Source organism: Phaethon lepturus, unplaced genomic scaffold (assembly GCF_000687285.1).
Source record: "Phaethon lepturus isolate BGI_N335 unplaced genomic scaffold, ASM68728v1 scaffold12267, whole genome shotgun sequence".
NCBI lineage: Eukaryota > Metazoa > Chordata > Aves > Phaethontiformes > Phaethontidae > Phaethon > Phaethon lepturus.
In genome coordinates this window covers 13,298-34,152 of record NW_010551178.1, presented here as the reverse complement: position 1 = coordinate 34,152, position 20,855 = coordinate 13,298, and the positions used below count along the sequence as shown (strand labels likewise).

At 42.9% G+C, this 20,855-nt stretch overlaps 1 protein-coding gene across 2 annotated transcripts; it reads right to left on the bottom strand.

The window, feature by feature from the left end:
• Positions 1-484: 484 nt before the first annotated feature.
• Positions 485-18,172, bottom strand: SNX10 (sorting nexin 10). Of its 2 annotated transcripts, none has more exons than XM_010290817.1 (6): positions 18,114-18,172; positions 12,427-12,513; positions 10,250-10,350; positions 9,563-9,661; positions 1,287-1,502; positions 485-836 (listed from the first exon to the last, which is right to left on the bottom strand). In XM_010290817.1, exons 1-6 carry the CDS (start codon positions 18,135-18,137, stop codon positions 758-760), a joined length of 606 nt encoding a protein of 201 aa, XP_010289119.1. In that variant the 5' UTR covers positions 18,138-18,172; the 3' UTR covers positions 485-757. The 2 variants fall into 2 exon arrangements, with proteins under 2 accessions (XP_010289119.1, XP_010289120.1); XM_010290818.1 differs by lacking the exon at positions 18,114-18,172 and adding an exon at positions 13,706-13,768.
• Positions 18,173-20,855: the final 2,683 nt, after the last annotated feature.

The window sequence follows — 20,855 nt, the reverse complement described above, 5'->3', positions numbered from 1 at the left end:
TCCAGGACTTTCACTGGGAACGAGTATCCGTAACTCCCTGGGAACTGAGAATCTCCAGCAAGCCTAGAAATGATGTCATTTTTATTAATATTTCTAACTTCTAAGCAACGATGCTCAAGAATTTTGGCCTTCAGTTCTTATGCATGATAAAACCAAGCTTTCCATAAGCACTACAGAAAGACCAGAGGAAGATATATTTATATCTCGAATTGTCAGCAGCATATAGTTTGTACAAATGTTGTTTTGCTGATGTTGCTGAGCTACTTTAAAAACTGAATACCTTGTGGGGTATGTAATTTCATCACCGATGTCAAATGACTTCTGAAGATGAAACTTCTCTGATGCAAATTACAAAAAGATGCTTTGAATATATTTGCTATGATGTAGCGACTTTTAAGCTGAGGAATTAAGTTGTCTTAATTTTTCAGATCCGAGACACGCACTCACTAAGGGAAGATATTTTAAATACCACTTATGTTAGCAGAGCATGACTTACCCAATACTGAGATTTTAATAGTCACAAAAACCTAAATGTAATAGGTAGTATGTAGACCTGAATCAACGTACATAATAAAATCAACAAAGAAATAGTATCAAGGTCTGTTTTGAAAATTTTGTACGGATATATGGTTGTATTGATGACGCGTCTTTTAGGTACGCGTTACCAGCCAGACGCGTTTACGTGGTATGCGTAACCAGTAAACAGAGCAGAAACTGCTTTGTACTGTCCTTAAGATAGCAATACAGGGATGATTTTTCATGATTCTTCAGAAGCTGGGCTTGCTTTACGTCCACATGAAATGCTGTCATCACTAGGTCTGAGCCCGGAGGATGAACTGCAGGAAAGGGGAGAGGCAGGGGGGAGGAAAAAAAAAAAAAATATAAAAGGAGGAAATTGGTTTTCACAACACACTCAAAGCCTGAGTAACAGAGGAGAACTTTAATTATCTCCAGTCACAAAGAGAGACAGGAAATTTGGACTTTTAATTAGCCATTTGGAGTGCAGTTGGATATTTTTTTAGCAAGATAATTTAAACGCGAATAATTCAAGTCTGACTAAATGAAATTCACATAATCAGAATGCAGATAATTGAATTTCTACTGCATTCATTAATTCAGTGTGGAGGTGTGTGTGAAGACTTCTATGATGAGCTGTCACAGCTCAATAAAATCTCAGTCAATTAATTTTTTCATTATCTTAGTATTACATCAACAAAAAAAGTGAAGCATGCGCATGTGTGTGTATGTGTATATTATCTCAGAAAGTAAGGAAATACAGAAATCACCTCTCTGAGTCGGAGTCTGCATCGTTTTTTCCTTTTTTTCTCTCTTCGTGTTCTATAGGAAAACGCCTGTTCAAAGAGGCGAACTTATGAATCGCATCAGCAACAGAGTATTTGGTCTGTCCAGATACACAAGCCTCCATATCTTCTGGGCTCAGCTGAGTCTGTAAGAAGAGGTGAAGCCTACTGTCTGAAAGCAATAATGCATCTTGTAGGATCCTGGAAAAAGAAAAAAAAAAAAAGTCAAATCTTTTTATATAGATGCACATACACTCGTATATTCTAAAGTGTTTTACCAGAACAAATTCTAAGCCATGTCCTGCTTTTAAGTTTTCAGATGAATCCTAAATCAGTAACAGAAGGTAATGAACATATTAAAATGATTAGGTGTGTGTTACTTTCTTATTACATTATTTGGGATTTTAGGTGAGTAAAAACACGAAGCTAATAGTTAGGCACATCTGCTATTAGAATAACTTCAAGGACATTTTTTCCATTTAACCATCTGTTATTACCACATGGATCAATTAATGATTTTTAGGCAGTTGGAGGCATATACTCTTACGAAAATTTGGTCTCCATTTAAGAATTTTTTTTTTAAATTTTTTAATAGCTAAGTTTTTCTAAAAATTACAAGTCAGCCATTGCTTCGGAGGGGAAAGAAGTGTGTACAGAGGACCTCATACACATACAGTGTCAGGACTTTGAAATAGCTGTGAACAACGGAGCCAACACCAGCCAAAAATCATTTACACTTTTACAGCTATGAATACATTTCAGCTAGAATGAAAATGCTAATACCGAACACTGATTTAAATTTACTTGCAAACAGTTTTCAGGGAATCTTAAATACTATTTAATTCCAGCTATTCTTTTCAAAAGTCCATTTTAATCTTTGGTTTATATGTCTTTTAAGTCTTCAAATAAATGTAGCACAGAGTATTTACTTACATCAAGAGATAGGAAACAAAATATAAAACATTCCAGTAACATAGAAAGTTGTAGAGCTACTTTTACAAGGACTGAGAACTGAGGATCATCATCATCACTCGGGGTGGCGGGGGGGAGAAAAAAGCAACTTTGCTGCAACATTTCTCTAAAGAAGGAATTCTTTAATACACAAATCCTATTATGAGACTCTTTTTTTATATGTACACATAATTTTACTCATATAATAAAGTCAGAGCCTATGACCATGCCAAACAGTGCTCCGCAGAAAATTATTAAAATATCTTTAGACAAGTCAAAACTACTAAGAGTCAATATTTACCTATTTCTACCCATTTAGGTTACTGTTGTGACAAAAAAAAAAAAAACCTTTGCTGTGCAACAGGAAACAAGAGATGATGTTAATGTAAGAACTAGTAAGAGCAGAAAAAAAAATATTGCATTCTATAGGTACTCTGACTAAAATGAAAAGTATAACTGATTATTTCCTTCTCTCAAATAAGATTAATGGTGTGTTTGGACTGCAATGTTTTGAAACACAAATAAGTTCTGAAAACTGTTCCCTAAAGTGGCCAACATTACAATGACGTTTAATAAATACACTAAAGGATTTCTGGCTTCTTCTATAAAAATCTGTCAAATCAAAATCAGTAATAAGAGAGATCTAACTGAAAATGTGGGATATTTGTGTACATGCACATTTCATTTGCCTAGGTAAACACACACACACAGTCTCAACCGAATAACTCAAACTTTGACACCTTCCAATGAGGAAATGTCTGCAATGACCCTAATGATCTACCAGGTGCGTTTGAAATTCAGTTTCAGAAGGACCAGGTTTCCCTGAAGTTCAAAATAAGCACGCTTTCATACCTAGAGAGCGCCTTTTTAATCCCATCTAAACTCTCGCAATTTTACTTAAAAATAAACATAGCAAATAGACATCTGTAAAATCAATGCACACAGTGTACTACTATAGAGAAAAACTTCTTTGTAGTCTAAAAGAAGCCAGCAAATGCTGCGTAAAAAATGATTCAAAACACAGGTCTTGAATTTACAGGTCTACACACCTTGACAGCAACAGCTTCATGAATACAGTTTGAAAAGCCATCATTCAGCGGCCACTAAAAGAAGGTTTCAGCCTTGACTCTTGATAAACATACATTCCAAACAAAGAGAAACTTTGCAACAAAAAGTAAAAGAAAAAGTATCATTCCACACAATAAACCCACATTTATAGTTTATGCAAACGGGGCAGTAAATACCCTCCTTCCTCTTTTAAAAAAAAAAAAAAAAAAGAATAACATGCTGGAGTTTGCTGTAGAGTGACTAGAGTCACTGTTTCTCCCAGGCTTACGAGCACAACGAGGGGATGCGCATTTCTGCAATTCTAACATTTGCGTGTCTAATACCAAGTAACCCAGCAAAAAGCCAAGACATTAAATTCTGTGATGGCATTTAGTTTCACGGATTCTCCTCTTGCCATACCTTCAAAAGTTTCCTGCCAACCAGCAAAAACACAAGTAACTAACTGTTCATGAGATTACACTACACTTACAGCTCTGTTGCTGTTTGAAACGTATTTTATTTTCTTTATAAAATAATGGGTAATCTTTAAAATTGATTTTAGATGGTTTGAGGCATTACACCAGAGAAATAATGAGCACTAATGTCAATGATATTGGACACAAATTCATTTTAGCTTTATTTCACGTCCAGTACAATTCTGCTAAGCCTTGAACTGCTAAAGCACTGTTATTAACTCGGCAGTAACCTAACACATGGAACAGCAAACAAAACTGATAAGAGTACAGACTGATCAGGACCTCAAGGCTACTGTCCTTTTTCTGCAGCTATAATTCAATTTCCAATTTTACTTTACATTGGACTCATTATTTCACAGTAATTTTCTCTTCTGCTTCATAGTGCCATCTGGAGGGGAAAGGAGTGAAGGGAAACCAAGGCGAAGAAATAGAAAGATGTTCATAAAACCAATCACACACACACATATATATGTTCACAAGTGGGGAAGGGACCAAACACTGAATGCATTCTGCAAACCATTTAAAACCATCCTAAAAGCAAATATATGAACACCTTTCACCCAGTCATACCCTTGAAGCATTTCTTCTTTCTTTGAATTAAAAAATAACTTCTGCTCCACCCCCCCATCTGAACCAACAGGTTAGATTGCTTTTTAATTGCATCCTTCAAGCAATCAAAATGAAAAGTAAATTCTGTGCTATCCGTAAGTGTTATGCTTTCCTGTTCAAAATGCTCCTCCTTCAAGGAAAGAACTATACATTTGTCACCAGATGTTACTAGTAGTATTAAGTGCAGGTATTGCAGTTGCTCTCCAGTGCTTTCGCTGTCCTGGGGTTGTACATCTAAAAAAACCAACCCAGATTCAGCTCCAAAGACTTTAAAAAAAAAAAAAAAAAAAAAAACCAAAAATACGAAATACATCTCAACAAATTAAAAAGTCAAGAGGAAAGGCGGCGTGTTATAATATTAATACTCAGATGTCTAAGCAGAGGCTGAACGCGTGCGCAGTTTGAACACAACCAGTAGCGCTCCCGGAGCTTCTCAAACAGTTTTATTACAGCCTGTGTCAGTGCGAAGCTGTGGTTACAGCGATGTAAATCAGTTCTCGCTGCCGTCGATAATGGAAGAGTCATGTCTTAGGGTGACAATTCCTATAAACTGACTGGGCATGCTTAAGAGAACAACAGACCTTCTACGCACGCCTAGAATAAGAACGAAAGGCTAAATCCTGCAAGCCTTGATCCCATCAGTAGTCATTACCTCTCGGAGATCTCACTCCTCTCGGCCAGATTGCTCAGATGCATAATGACTACTTATGTGATTAAGGGGGCTGCAGGATAAGGCTCTACATTTGAATTAGAGCTAATAAAATCATTTTTTATTCACGGCCATGTGAATCTTTGCTTGTAAGCTTTCAGTAAATGCTCGTGATCTCTAGACCTTTAAAGAAGCAGGGCCGAAACCCCTCGCTGTACAACACAACGAAATAATGTCATTTTTGAAGGAAATGCTAGATCGTATACGAGGGGTATTTCTCCTTCCCCGTGTTACAGCAAGAACATGTACGAAAGACAAAACATGTGTTTTGTCTTATTTGGACAAGGTCCAAAATCTGGTTTTCTTCAACGTGATTTTATTAGGTATATTATACACTGTTCTGCTGGAGGAGAACAACATATGGCTGAACAGTACAACTTAATCCTAACTAAAGATTTCCTGTATCTACTGTAACCTAATACAATGACAGATGCACGCTTGCATGCGTGGGGAAGGTTAACGCTCCGATTTTGTTTTTGACAAATCTACTCTGCCCGTTGACATCATGTCACGGGAGGAAGGGGAAGAAGAAAAACCAACCCCCAGGAGCCCAGAGGCAGGGGGTGACGGCCTGTGCTGCGGTGCCCTCCATTGAGCACCCAGCCCACAGCCAACGAAGCCCCAGTTTCCCCTTAAAAAACACCCGACTTTGTTTCCTCCTTCGTTTTTTATAAGGGGCCAAGCGGTGCTGAGAGCGAGCAACTGTGAAGCGACTGTCGGGCATCTGCTAAGGCACACGTTTAAGACAGGATTAAGCGACACGCGCCTGCCGGGCGTCATGCACTCACCAGATAGGAAATACCAGCGAGGCTCCATCAGAAGGAGACAGCCACCACTCGCCCGAGGAGATCCCACCTGCCCCTCGGCCGCCGACGCTCCTGCCCCAGCCCCGGCAAGATGGCGTCCGTCCCCTTTGGAGCCCGTCTCCTGCTTCCCACACCCCTGAGCGAGCCGCCCGTGGAGACACCTCCAGGAGGGAGTCCTCCCACCCTGCCCCGGCTCCTGCTTCTGGAACCGCGGTGGGGAAGGTAAGGAGGTGTGAGGAGGAGGGCCAAACGCCAGACACCCCCAGAGAACGGCTCTGCCTTAGGCAGCTGAGTTTTGGGTGCCTTGCTTGGCACCCAGGGAGCCCGAGGCACAGCCAGCCGGAGCAGCGACGCTGTGGGTGCCCTTTGCCTCCTATGGATCCAAGCGCCGCACTTCTCAAAACTCCTACTGCGTCTTCCACCCCGTCATAAACTGCATGACTGAAAACTAAGTGAAGACTAATCCTGTTTCCTAAACTACATAATTTTGGGGGATCCAACTGTATTCGATAAAAAAAGTGTCAGCGATTGAACTCAACTTCATTTGAAGCAGGTTTGTTAATTAGCTTTCTAATAAGCAAGCATGGATGATTTTCTATGAAGCTAATCTAAATCCTGAAGTTAAACCTGTGCAGCTAAAAAGGGATGAAAGCAGAGAAGATCGTACAGAACCTAGTATTATAAGATAGTGTTTTAATTTGGGCCTCCAATTTAAGAATAACCTTCTCCTGTGAATTTACAGACATCCTCAGAGGTCTGAGGATACCTACCAGGAAAAGCACATAATTTTCCTTATTCTTATGATGTAATCCATAATTGAAAAGGGGCTAGCTGACTTCCGTTAATGCAAATGGTCTCTTGAAATATTAAATTATGCCCAGACAAGAAGTGAGCTTTACAGCTCTTCATCACTCAGAGATAATAACCTGTAACACAAGCAGGTCTTACCCTGCATTCGCGCAGTAAAGCCAAATCAAAATGGGACTCCCATTTCCAGATCTTCCCCAAACTCTTGTGCTTTGCTTTAGCTTCCAACTGTCAGCCGAATTCTCACACGACTGCGGTCCGCATGGAAAGGCTTCACAAAGGCTCTAAGGAAGCACCTTGCCCCGTGCTAACTCATTCTGGAGCGACGCGTGAAGGAGGACAAGAGAACTCCGTTGCCATCCGCGTACCGGTAGTACGGAGCTCCCAGGGCCGGGAGCTGAACACCCGATTGCCCCCAGCCCTCGGCCCTTACCCCTCAGGCACGTGGCTCCTGCCCTGGCAGACACCACAGCAACCTGCTCACACAGCAGCGAGCACAGGGCACAAACGGAGACCGTGAAAGAGCTAAACTCCATTTCAGAGATAGCTTGGATCCCCATAACCTCACAAGGCACCCAGTGCACAGAGGGGCTCGGGTTCCTGCATCGCATGCGGGCATTTGAAAACGTTCCCTGCGAACCTCTCCCTTGACAGGGTCGCGTAGCCTCAAGTCCTGTTTCTTCCCACTGCCACAGAGAAACACCAGCGGGGCTTTGCGCTTGTGCAGGGCGACTGCCATCACTGCTGGGGCGAACGGAGCACTCGGCTGTGCAGTTCTGGGTCACACCACCCCATGCAACTCTTCGTGCCTCCTTTCCCACCCCCATTCTAATATACCAGGGAAGTCCTGCTTCCCCTGGCATTGCCACGCTCCAGAACATGCAGCATCCAGACCTAGAGCTTCAGTAAAATCAAGTGTGTGCATATATATATACACACACACACGCGCTTGTTAATGAGTCCCACAAATTCAATTTCAGAGAAGGAAATTATAACCTTTGGTTCAGACTCATCAAAAAAAGGAGAAAAAACACACCACGGCAGCCTAGCTGAGCCAGTAAAAAGATCCCTTCTGTAAAGAGCAGCAGCCGCACAGAGGTGCCAGCCAGCAGAGGGCAATGGTAGAGCACGTAAGGTGCCAAGCCAATTCATCACAGCACAACTCCCACCTCTGAAAATCCCGTCCAACTATGCCCCTGGGCTGAAAGCAAGCTGACACCTTTCTAAACAGCATCCAAGTTCGAACGTTTAAACTATTACTTTACAGAGATGCCTCTTTTCCCACTCCTGGACTAACAACAGCAAGGTAAAACGCTCCACATGATGTCGTTTTCTGCCGTCAGTACCCATTTAAGTTACAGATAGCCACAAAATTGGAGAGCGAGGATGTGTTTTAAGAGAGTCTACACCTCTCTGTTTTGCCTTCTGTAGCACAGACAGTGTTGTAAATATTTTTGATGCTGAAACGCTTTACCTTGTTGTTAGATCGGCCTCTTTCCCATTTTAAAATGAGAGTGATTCTGGAAACGCACCACTCACTCCACGGGACAGCACAGCTAAGCTAGAACTGCTCAGACCCAGGGACCTGAACTACCATCCCTTCAGCTGACCATTAGTATTATTGCCTCTAGAAGTGATGTCACACCGTTTCCCTGTCTGTCTTTCCTGGGGTGCAGAAAAAAAACCTGATCCTTTTCTGCTTTCCCCCTCTCACATGCCTTCAACCAGTATTTACTGGCAATCCTTTCGGCCACAGATCCTATATAACTGTACGCAGAATATGATTCCTGCGGTATTGAGCTCTCCCTGCCTTCATCTCTTAAGCCTAACAAATATATCTCAGGACCAATGATTTGCTGTCTGTTAGGGAGGCTTTTGATTGTAATACACTGACTGGAAAAACAGTGGGTCTAATATTCCGCTACCCACTGACCCCAAGGCTTAAAGCCTACTTAAGTGATTTGCTTTTTTTCCCTTTGCTTATGCAGTTCTGATTCATGGAAACATTGATACTGAAAGAAGATGAATAGCCTCTACTCACAGTGTTTCACCACGCTCTTACCCCAGGCAGTGGCTAAAGAGAGCCTGCAAACGCACGGACAATTCCTGCCCCAGCAGCTGCGAGCAGCCTGCTCTCACACCAGCAGTGCCAGGGTACTACGAGAACGGCAGAGAAAACGGAGAATTACACCAACGGGGTCTCTGCCGCTGCAGAAGGTGACATGGTTACAGCAGCAGGACTGAGGGATGCGGTACTGAAGCTCGTACAGTACTCCCTTGTAACGCAGGTCAGACTCTAGCTAAGCCTGATGAATGATTTTATACAGATTGCAGCGTACTGAAAATGGTCACAGCTGCTAGAGCTTGTTTATGTTAGTGGGACTGGTAAACAAAGTAATTGGCATTATAGGAAATATCTGTGTTAGATCTCGCTGCAGAATTTTCCCAGGCTCCCGGGGGGTTTAGCCCACAAAGACACTGATTTCCCATGAACATAAGAGGGAGAGAAGTCTGCTTTTTTGTATGAGAATATCTGGCTCGTTCTTGAAAGCTAGAAATAGACATCATGATCTCCCAACCTTAGTACACAATTGCACAGTGACATAAACCCAGAACTATTATTTATAAGCAATGCAATGAAACACAATGGAAAAGCCCCAGGTGAAGTTTCATTATAACCAACAGAGCTGAAGTCACATGTACAAAATATGACTCTGCAAATAAAAAATAAACCCAAATGTGTAACATGTACAGATGACCACACGGTGGCTCTCAAGCACCAGAGATGAGCTATTTTAAACCAGAAAATTGGACATCATAAAAATGCCACCATCTCTAAGGATAGGCTGTACGTACTTTTCCAGGAATTCTTGCAGACCCTGCCGGCGATGGTCCACGTGATGAGGATTGTTCATATTGAAAAAGGGAGTTTTAGATGGCAGTTCAGGTAGCTGTCTTTATAAACAAGAAGCAAAACACACAGTTAAAACCGAATCTGAAACAGTGGAGAAAAATGCAATAAGCAAATGCCAACCCCGAGCATGTGAAAATCACGGGCCACGTTCCAGAAGCTCATGAAATCAAACTTGGGAACACAAGCTCGGGAAACTGGAGGGCTTCTCACATACCTCAAAGGGAAAAATAAATTAATCTGATTTTTCTGGTCTAGTTGTTAAGCCTGCGTGCCATGTCTGGCTGGGTCTGTGATGGTCCTTGCAGAATCTAAGCACATCCTAAAGACACAGAGAGGAGGGAGGTACGTACACCTACGCTAGATTGCTATTTCTGCGACCTATGCATAGCAAAAGGAAACGCAGATCAAATTTGTTACAAATTACAGGTGGGCTCACCACACAAAGGCTATCAGTACAAACCACATTCTTCTGGGTTTAAAGCAGAGAAAATGCCTTGTACAGAATAAATTTGTGCTACTAAAACACAGGACGCTTTCCAGCTCTGACTTCTGTAGTTCTCAGAATTAAGATGAAACAATCCTCTCCTTCCATGATTGACAGATTATTAAATAGCCATAAAGTTGCTCACATAAGCACTGCATTGCTCTGAAGCCTCTGCCGAAGCCAAACAAATTCTCGAAAGCGTCGTCTAACACAAGACGTTTTCCTTGTAAAGCACATGCTGTTTGTCTGTTGGGAAATAAAAAACATTTTACTTTGTAAATCAGCTTAGGTTAAAGTACAGGCATGGTATTAAAAACACATCCAAGATGCTAATCCCTGAGACACCAATGGAAAGCTTGACAATAATTCAGTTTAAGTTAAGGACTGTGCTTTATCTCAGACAGGACTGGTGACAGTTTCTACTGCTTCTCAGGAAACCATTTTTCATAGCTTTCTTTCTTTTTAAAAGCAAGAGATCTCGATTATGGTAAAACTTGCAGTAACAGGAAAAAAGATCTCAGAAAAAAATTTCAGCAGATAATGGCAATCTTTGCAGGGAGGCGGGGGGAGCAATCATGTTTAGCTATTCTAGTTATAATCCTGCTAACAGTAAGCTACATAGAGTTCTTCCAGTGTGCAATCCTACTTAGATCAAATCAAAGAAACCAATGTGACTGCTCTCCACAAGTACCAGCATTTGGAAATTTTCCCACAGACCACTATTAGTCTACAAGAAAAACACCAATTCATCAAAAGAGAAACAATTCACAGAAATTAAATGCTTTTGCCAAATTTTCCTGTGGAGCATAGATGTTTAGATGAAACCCCACCTGCCAGACAGTACTCCATTACAAATCCGCCTGCAGTCCAACCCACCCTCAATCACTTGCCAGGAGCCACAACTCCTAGACAACCACATGATGCAGACTGTAGAAGGCACCAAGATGCCAGCTTTCTGGATGAGTATCCAGGATACCTCACGGTTTAAGAGGCCAAATGCTCTAGGAGCTGGACAGAAGGGGAACCCAGCTGGTCTAAGAGCCTGGCAGACCCAAGATTTTTGAATCCATTGAGAAGCCTGGATGGTAGGACTGATCTACAGACTCTGCCTCTGAAAGCCCTGGTGGGAAGCGGAGCTGATGCTGATCATCTTCAGAGATGCCCAGTGCTGAATCACATAACTCTGGGTCTAAATGACATCACCCCAGCTTAGCAGTCGCTGAGAAAGCCAGTAATATATGCCTATTCAGAAGCACCGATGCCCCTGAAACAGTAATACAGCACCCACCCCACCACATCTACAGAATTTCTGTTTACCAGAAGTCAAATATAGTTGCTTTGGAACCAGTACTTAAACCACGCTGCAAAATGTAAACATTTCACAGCGCGGATTGCCACACTGGAGAGAAGTACTTGTCACCATGGACATTTAATAAGCCATCATTTGACTGCTTACTCTTACGAGGCTGAATGCTTAACTTTCCCACACAGGAAGGAAATGCTTTCTGTCTTGTGCCAAGTGTTAACCACGTGGTCTTGAGTTCTTCACTTGATACTCGAATCACTTCACAAATTTTCTTTTTTTCTTTCTTTCTTTTTTTTTTTTTTTTTTTTTTACATTGCAATTAAAATCCCTGGATCTAGATTTGGGAAATTAGAATATTTCCTTCAGTATGTCACCAAGAAGAATAATCAACAAAATAAAATTACATATAAGGCTGATTTCAGACAGAAGAGAACCAAAATTCTAAGTGCACTCCCATTAACATATGATAGACTACAATCACAAACCCAAATGTAGTTACTTGACACATCCAAGCACCACTAAACTAGCATAATATGAACGTCAAGGTACATTGAAAACAACCACACTGCAGCAACCAAATAACCTGGTAAAAAGAAGAACTCAGGAGAATTTAATGTACAAATAACCAGATAATTACTTGAAAAGAAAAATTGTTTTCCCATGAGTACCTGAACACCAAACTTCTTCTATAATGGTAAGACACCACTATGACAATCTTCTAGTTGATAAGCTAAGAATAGTCTCTGTGGCAAGACACTGTGGAGTGCACATGTGAAAAAGAATACCAGAGAATACCAGGTTCACCTCCCAGCTCTGCCACAGACCTTCTGCACAGCCTTTGGCCAACCCATCTTACCTGTTCCACTGCATCTCAGTCATTAAAAGGAAAATAGTATCCTCCAGCTTCCCAGAAGTGATGTAAAGAAATTCCATTAATACCCCAAAGAGAATCCTGGCTTGGACAGAAATGGCAATAAAAGCCCAAAGAATCTCCCTTGATGTTTTTTTATACTTACGTGAATAAATATCTCATAGTCTATGTAAGAATGCCATGAGTCTTCTTTTTGTGTCCTGGGGTCTCGCACCAAGACAGTTACAAATTCCTGCAAATGCATAATAAAAATCAAGCAATTAATTTCAGAAGACAAAAGGAGCCTGAAAGACTCTCTTGATTGCTCTGCTGTTCCACAAACTACTGTGCTCAGATTAAAAGCTGAACTGCTGTTTTACTGCATTTTGCAACCCTATAAAAGGAGAAGCAAAAAGCAATGAATCATCTGAGCTGCACCACATGTTCGGGAAATTCCTTGCCAAACTGCTAGCTGAAAAGGAGTATTTAAGATTTAAGTAATACTGTGAAATACATGTTTCATGCATGGGAGATTTGGTGATTTCAGCAGCTACAAACTAAAAACCTAACATTCGAAGTCACACATGTAAGAGAGAACTAGCTTGGTATTTTAGGCTTTTCCCACCCCTCTATAGTTAATATTCACAAAGAATGTATTACAAACCTGCTCCATGTACCCAATACATACCTATAGCATTTTATTTGCTCTTAAATTTCTTTGTCATTGTACCTATACTTTTTTTGTATTTATACCCATTGATTTCAGGGATCTGAGGTAAGTGCTCGGTACCTCCTCACGGAAATGAAAAACTGCCTTTTTTCTATGCCCCGAGTAACTCGCTCCAGCACAGTGCAAAAGGATGTACCACTATAAATTGCCCCAGACACAGATTCAACACAGGGAATTCAAGGTCTCAAGCCCAGCGTCCCAGATGCTGTGTGGAAGGAGATGAATCCTCCTCTGCCACAGATGCTTCTTGATACACCAGGAGCTGAAGCCATGAAGCACACCTGAGGATGCAGGACCTGGGCACTGCTATCCCAGTCTGCCCATCAACCCACCCGAGGAAGCAACACAGCCACCCTGCAGAGCATAATTCCACCCCCGCCCCCCCCCAAAAAGGGGGGGGGGGGGGCAACGATATAGAGTATTTGTCACATATAGTGTATTTCTTTTTAATTCCTACATTTGTACAATAGTTTAGAGGGGTCCCGAAGGAGTGAGAGGCGCGTGTGGGCATCACTGTCACCTAACTGGGTAGCACTAACAGGAATTGGAAGAGGTTGAAGAGTTACATGCTTCCAAGTACCCTTAGCTAATGACCATGTGCAAACTTGTACCGTGCTTAAAAAAAGAAAACCAAAAAACCTGGTAAATCTGTATGTTCATACTGCAATGGAAAAGGTTTCTTTGAAACACAAAGGTTGAAAACGTGCCTCATGACCTGCTATTTCCCAAGTAAGAGAATAGGCTGCCCTACTTCAGTTGCTTAAATGAGCTATTCACCCAAAGAGCTAAGCCAACCACTTAAACAATGATGCAGTTAAAGAAAACCATCTAATTTTAAGCTGTAGCTATATCTTCCTGAGAGGAAGGCAACACAGATGTCCAGGTACAGTAATCGACATGACAGTGTCTCTGGTAAATAACATGCTTTTTTAGTGTGACTTTGCATAAATCAAGAAATCTTGAACTAGAAAGCTCTCAAAATGTGTCTCTGTGCCCAAACCACAGATGTCAGAAACAAAACCTTTACTTTTCAGCCAAGTCTTCTCACCCCACCACACACACTTCAGCATGCCACCAGCAGCAACCTTCAACAGACTGACAGGAGTACAAGGACAGCCTTGGATGGAAAAAGTTGGTTTTTTTTTTTCCTGAACAGTCATTGCACTCTGTACATGGCAGGGAAGCACTCATGGTGGGAATAAATAATTTACTGATTTCCAGTAAATCAGTGGCCCGATGGCTGGATACAGCCCACGGCTTTCTCTCACAGCCAAGCTCCTAGTCACAGGGGTGTTTTTCTACATGACTGCTGGATATCCTTTTGGAGCATGTCACGAGCACCTTGCCAAAGAAAGCCCGTTTGAAAGGCTTCCACCAACTCCGACGCTTCTTTCCTCACCGAAGAGCGCCGAAGGCCCAATTCTCCTCTGCAGCTTTTTAACCCCACGTCAACGCGGCACAAGAGGAACAAATGAACAGAGTTGTAATCACTTCTAGCAGCTGAGGATCATGCCTTTGCTTTTACGAAAACACTAGCGGGAGACATGAGGAAGTTATTCCCCCTCCTCAGCAATGTGCTGAACAAAGGAGAGGAAACCATTTTTTGATCTTTTTTTCCCACCTGCCTCACTGTCTATCATATTTAGCATACATATATAGACATAGCATACTTTTGGACCCACTAGTAACATCTTTTCATATCCATGGTCTTACGTTCTCCCAAGTTTTTTGTCTTTCCCAGCCTCCTATTTCCCCGTGTCCGACTCTTCCCCAGAGCTGCAACCACTTCTAAACACACTGTCTTTCCTCTCCTGAGCACTGAATGCATCGGTCCTGCAAGTAGAAGAAGAGGAATTCCACCAGGAAGCTTCAAATGGGACACTGCTCTCCTCTTCCCTTCAACTGCGGCAGTCCAGAAGTCACAACTGCAGGCAGCCTGCTCATAACCTAGCCTCGGTCCCCCTCCTCTCATCCACTGCCTTCCCACTGCCCTCCCTTTTGTCCAGGTTCCCCAAATTACTTCATTTCCAAGTAACCTTCTATAAGCCTCTCCTTTGTACAGAATCAAAATAACCTTTGAAGTAAAACGCTTCTTTCAACCTCTATTATACCAAAGTATTATGATTAAAAGTGACTCCTCGATATGCGGTGGGTGAGCTACAGGTTACCTTGCAAATCGTTGCAGACAACATGATCTACACAGAATGCTCTGTACGCTTTTAATTTGCAGTTAAATAACCACAGAGTTTCAACTGATACATATATAGATATATACTGTGGAAGTCAAGCACCCTTCAGGCTCTGCCTAGAGAAGAAAGCAGACCTGCTGTACACGCTGTGGCCGGCGGGTGTCTAGGCAGTATCTCACTGAGCCAAGACTAAAAATGATCTGCGGCACAGTAGAGCACCTCAGCAAACTGCAGCCTTCACCCAGTCAGTGTCAGCTTCAATTTGAAACACCAGGATTTTGGCAGAAGACTGGGTGGTTTTTTGTTTTGGTTTTGGGGGTTTTTTGTTTGGTTGGTTTTGGTTTGGTTTTTTCTTCTTTTATTTACCAAAGAATACAGAGGCTGAGTTCAAAATGAAGCAAGATAAATATTAAGCAACTAGAAGACAAAACCAAAAATGTACAGCCTTTCTCAAGATCTATGGTTACTTCCCCTATAAACATCTTGAATCCAGGAAGCGTTAATCCCAATTCCCATTAGCTTCTGCTCTCTGAAACGCTGGCATAGCACGCGTAGAGTATCCCTTCTCTTTTGACCTTTAAGCCTTCTCCAGGATACAAGACCCCACTGGGACAACAATATTGATTCAATCAAAGCAGCCCTGACTGTCCGTATAGATGCAAATTCGCTGCCAGAAAAGGTGCTTATGCTACCCCGTCCCTATAAAAGCAGGCTTGTAAAGGCCAATGTTCACATATAGGCTATGTTAGGGTCCAAGCAGAGTTAGGTGGCAGAATACCCCTCTGGGAGATTGCTGTGGTATGCTCAGTCCATCCTGCATTCACTGGTCACCAACAGTCACCAGATTACAGCAGTTTTGGGTAATAATTGCCTTTCTCCTTTGTCCCATCTTGCTGTAAAAATTAGACATGTCTGTTGAGGGTATCCAATCTTCAAGCAATGCACTGTTTACCTACGGGAGGTGAGGCTGACCCCCTCCTCCCACAGCCCACATGAAGACTAACTTCGTCTTTTGTCACAAGACCGCGCGGCGGCCCAGCCGTATCACCCGGGAAGCAGAGCCCAAAGAGGGTCACGGCTTCAGGGACTTTTTACTTTCATCAGCTGTAATCCTTTTCAAGGTGTCATCTTCCCTCCCACCCAGTTCTTGTTTTTTCCAGAATTGCATTTCTAGCTATTATGCCACATTATATACACTTTCTCGCTTGTATTGTGGGTTTTTTTGGTTTGGTTTTTGTTTTTTAATTGAGGGGCACAAGACATACATGTCTATTACACACTCAAGAACAATATGTTTCCTGTAATGCCTAAGTGCAACAATTCCCTCAAAACCAGAACTTAATGTTAACAGTTCAAAGTGTCCAAGCTTGGTTGTGGAGGCCTATTGCATTGGGAATGCTTTAGACTCAAGAGTCCAGCTGCTGGAGAAAGTGGCATCACCATTTATTCCTTCTCCCTGAAAACTGCTAAATTCATAAGCAAAACATTTCCTATCCAAACTGCTACGACTGTAGCTTTGCTATGGATCCCAGTAGCCATGCTGGCCCAAACATCCTCATGAAGAACTTCAAACCTGCCCCAAAAGTAGTCATAAGTACTACAAAAAATAGTCATGCTACTTAACAAGCAGGAACTTCCCTGGCTGGATGTGCCTTTTAATTCCTGGTTAAATAGCTGCAATTTCTGTGCCAGTGACATTTTGCTACCCTGTCCTCAAGGCCTAGAGCAGTCCAAGCAGTTAGGGTCACACATAAATGACAAAATGGCCAAAGCGACCGTCAAGTCTGGTTTATGCCTATTCCCTCACGGGTGCAGTCCTGTGCAAAGAGCACGAGTGCTGACAGCAGAGGAAAAGGGCAGCACTGAGGTCGTGTAGACACAAGCACTGAAAACTGCAACGTTCCCGTTTGGATTTGCCTCAATAGGAAGAACACACCATAAAAGCAGCTGAAGCAAACGCAAGGAGTCTTCCTTCCTCCCTCCCTCCCCCTCTTTTCTCCTGTTGGAAATATTTCTGCACAATGCAGTGGATTGCTCAGAGACAAGGATAAGCCAGCAGCTCTACTACATAAAATTTTGACCACAAAAACTGTGCTTCTGGTAAGTCTGTTTTTAACATTTTCCTATTAGGAAAATAGGAGATCTGACACTGAAACATCTATTTTTAATACGCAAAAAAAAAATCTACCACAAGGAGGAGGAACAAAAATAATCTTGCATTGGATAATTACTTGCTTCATTCATTCCAGCTGCATTTTAATTCAAATCTCTCTGCTCAGGACCATATCAGGTGATACCCTCATGCTCCGTGGTGCCACTGTTACACATCTGATTAGTCAATAACCCCCAAAGAGTCATTTTCCACAAAGCTTCCAAGAAAAAAAGTTTCCCATCAGGTCGCCTATTAGTAAAAGGATCAACCGCGAAGGACATGAGGCTTTTCACGCCAGGAGCATTGGCATCTTCACTCTACGCATGCTGAGTATTAAGGCTGATAAGAGTCTAACAGTCGAGGCAAATCATTTGTTGAAACTTCTAACATTCATTAGGATGGAGCAAAAGAGAATGTGCAAGTCTGATTCCTGTGGTCCACGCATCTACCTGTTCAGGCCCAGCTCCAACCATTACGTCCTACAAAACTCCTGATGTGTGGTGGAGAGAAGATGGAAATCCAGCTCCCTCTCTCCTATATCAGTGTCTGAGCCCCTTATGCAGAGTCATTTAATCTTCTCCGTGATCCAGTGACTATTTGATTCTTCCAACAATCTTTAACAGAAGGAACTGGCACTGCATCAGTCCAGAACATTCTGTAGCCTGGCACTTAAAGCATGAAGAATACAACCAATCCTTCCTGGCCCAGGTGAATCTTAATGAAATTCAATCCACAACCACCAGAGTAGAATCCTTTTTTATTAAAGCTTAGACATGACTTACTTGTTTTTCATGTTTTGGAGTCATCTTCACTGGTTTGTATTAAAATAAAAATCAACCTGAAAAAGAAAAAAAAACAACAGACATCAGATTGGCATTTAGTAACTATTTGAAAGTCATTATTGCTTTTTCTAGGCATTAGTAGACAGTGGAAAGAAAGAACCATATTCAGTGCCAGACAGGTAGGCAGACAGGTAGGCAGACAGGTAGGCAGACAGGTAGGCAGCTGCCAGAAAGCATGTTTCAATTAACTATATCGAAGAACTCATTAATTTTTTTAAAAATCCCATTTTAGGAGCACTGGGTTAGCCCGGTCTGGGGATATGCGTCATACATGACAGTCCATTGATGCCTGTGCATCTCCAGAAGCCAGTGATTTTCTCCACTGCCCCGAGAGCCGCCCCAGGGCTCACCCTTGCACCCACCTCCCAACAGCTCCGCACAGCCAGCACCCCCAGCGCGCAAGCACAGCCGGGGCAGCGCTGCCCGTGCCTTGCTCCCAGGCACAGGTCTGCGGGACTGCGGCTGAGGTCCAGGAGACGCTAAAACACCTGAATCAGCAGAATCAAAAGCCGCCCTCAACCATTTCTCTGAAACGGAGATGAGCGGAGAGACAAACTGTTGGGATCCTGCAGGCTAGCGAAAACCCCGGTTAAATTTCACAGCGTCCGTGGTTTTAAAACCGCCATGGGGGGAAGCATATAATTAGAGCAAATCAAAACATCCCGTCATTAACTTATGTTTTCAATCAACTCTTTCACTAGAAATTCCGATAAATTTTTTAACGACCGCTGCAGTCCCGTAAAACCAGCTGGTTTGCCGAGGACAGGCACCCACACGGGAAGCGCGGGACGGCTGGACTCAGCTGCTAGCGTGCGTACACACGCCCGCCTGTACACGGGGAAAAAGGATTTGCAGTTCTCCTTTCCCCTTTACCTCTCCCACAGGCCATCCAGCCACCGCCAGCTAACATCCACATTGACCCCCAGCTACAAAAACATCCTACTGCCTCCTCTTTCCAAACCGAGAGGACCCAAGCAGGATCCCTCCTTCACCCCAAAGCATGGCTCACTACAGTGGCCACCACGGTCGGGATGGATGCCACTCAAGCAAGGGAAGCTGAGCAAAATCTTCTCCTGCATCTCTCTGGGCAGGCACCTTGCGTCGGATAAGGTGGATCTGCAGCTGGCTTAGGCAATCCTGGCTGCAAAACGGTCACACGTGACTGGGGAAGAGATACGGCTATGTTTTTGGAGGTGGTGTGCTAAGGTGCAGCGATACAGAGCTTGGAGCTGCTCTTGTTATCACAGAATCATTAAGGTTGGAAAAGACCTTCAAGATCATCAAGTCCAACCATCAACCCAACACCACCATGCCCACTAAACCATGTCCTGAAGTGCCACGTCCACACGCTTTTTCAACACTTCCAGTGACGGTGACTTATTTGACAACTCAGTAAAGAAATTTTTCCCCTATATCCAGTCTAAAATCCAGTCTAAACCTTCCCTGGCGCAACTCGAGGCCATTTCCTCTTGTTCCATCGCTAGGTACTTGGGAGAAGAGACCAACACCCACCTCACCACAACCCCCTGTCAGGTAGCTGTAGAGAGCGATAAGGTCTCCCCTCAGCCTCCTCTTCTGCAGGCTGAACACCCCCAGCTCCCTCAGCCGCTCCTCATAAGACTTGTGCTCCAGACCCCTCACCAGCTTCGTTGCCCTTCTCTGGACACGCTCCAGCAGCTCAGTGCCTTTCTTGTAGTGAGGGGCCCAAAACTGAACTATATATTTAAGACAAAGTCAGCTAAGGATTCCTCGACACCCTGCCCCTTCCCAATGCCTCTTAAAAACATGCCTAACTTTCAAAATACAACTCCACCTATTTTAATAAAACAAAGCACAAAGAAAAGCACATACATAGTTCTATTACAAAATAATTTCCTGGCCAAACACACATCTTTGTCAAATTTCTATAGGATGTTACATCAAAATAGGATATTCTGCCTCCAAACAGAGGGGTCCATACATAGGTTTTCAGACATCTTAAATGACGCCGTCGGTACGGTTCCAGTCTCCATAAGGATAAGGCCACCATTTCATTTCTGTAGCTAGAACGGGGCCGCTAAAAGCACGGAGCAATATTGAAAACACACTCCCAACATATTTCCTTTTTTTATTCAATGTATTTATGCCTAACTGCCATATACGCTCCGGGCTGAAGGTGCGGAAGAGCTCTCGGACACTTCGTGCTGCCCCGGCTCAGCTCCGCAAGGGAGGGCAAGAATCTGGCTCCGCAGTTAGAACCGCTGGTAGGACAGAAGTATGTTCGGAGCCTTCCTTTTGGTGGAGATAAACGGTTTTTACCTCTCAGGAGAGCGTAAGCCCACACCACAGAAAACACTGTGCAGGGCTTGGGCTGTTAGAAGAAGATTTTGCCTGCTACCTCTCCCCATTGGGTGCAGGGGTAGACCCATATAGTTTTGGGTTGTGTGTCCCCCCCCCCTTCTGCTCTGGTTGAACGTGTTGGGGTTTTTTGGGGTTTTTTTGGGTTGTTTTTTTTTTTTTCTTAAACAGCAATTTGATTTTTTTCCCTGGCTATATATCTTTATTCTACCAGATTCTGCAGATTCTTTATCTCCTGTCTCAACTGATTTGAGTAAGAAATTACACAAGCCCAAAATATCTCATTCCTGACACTGTTAGTGAATGACAGGGCTCAAATAACACATTTCATTTTGTCGTCTGTTT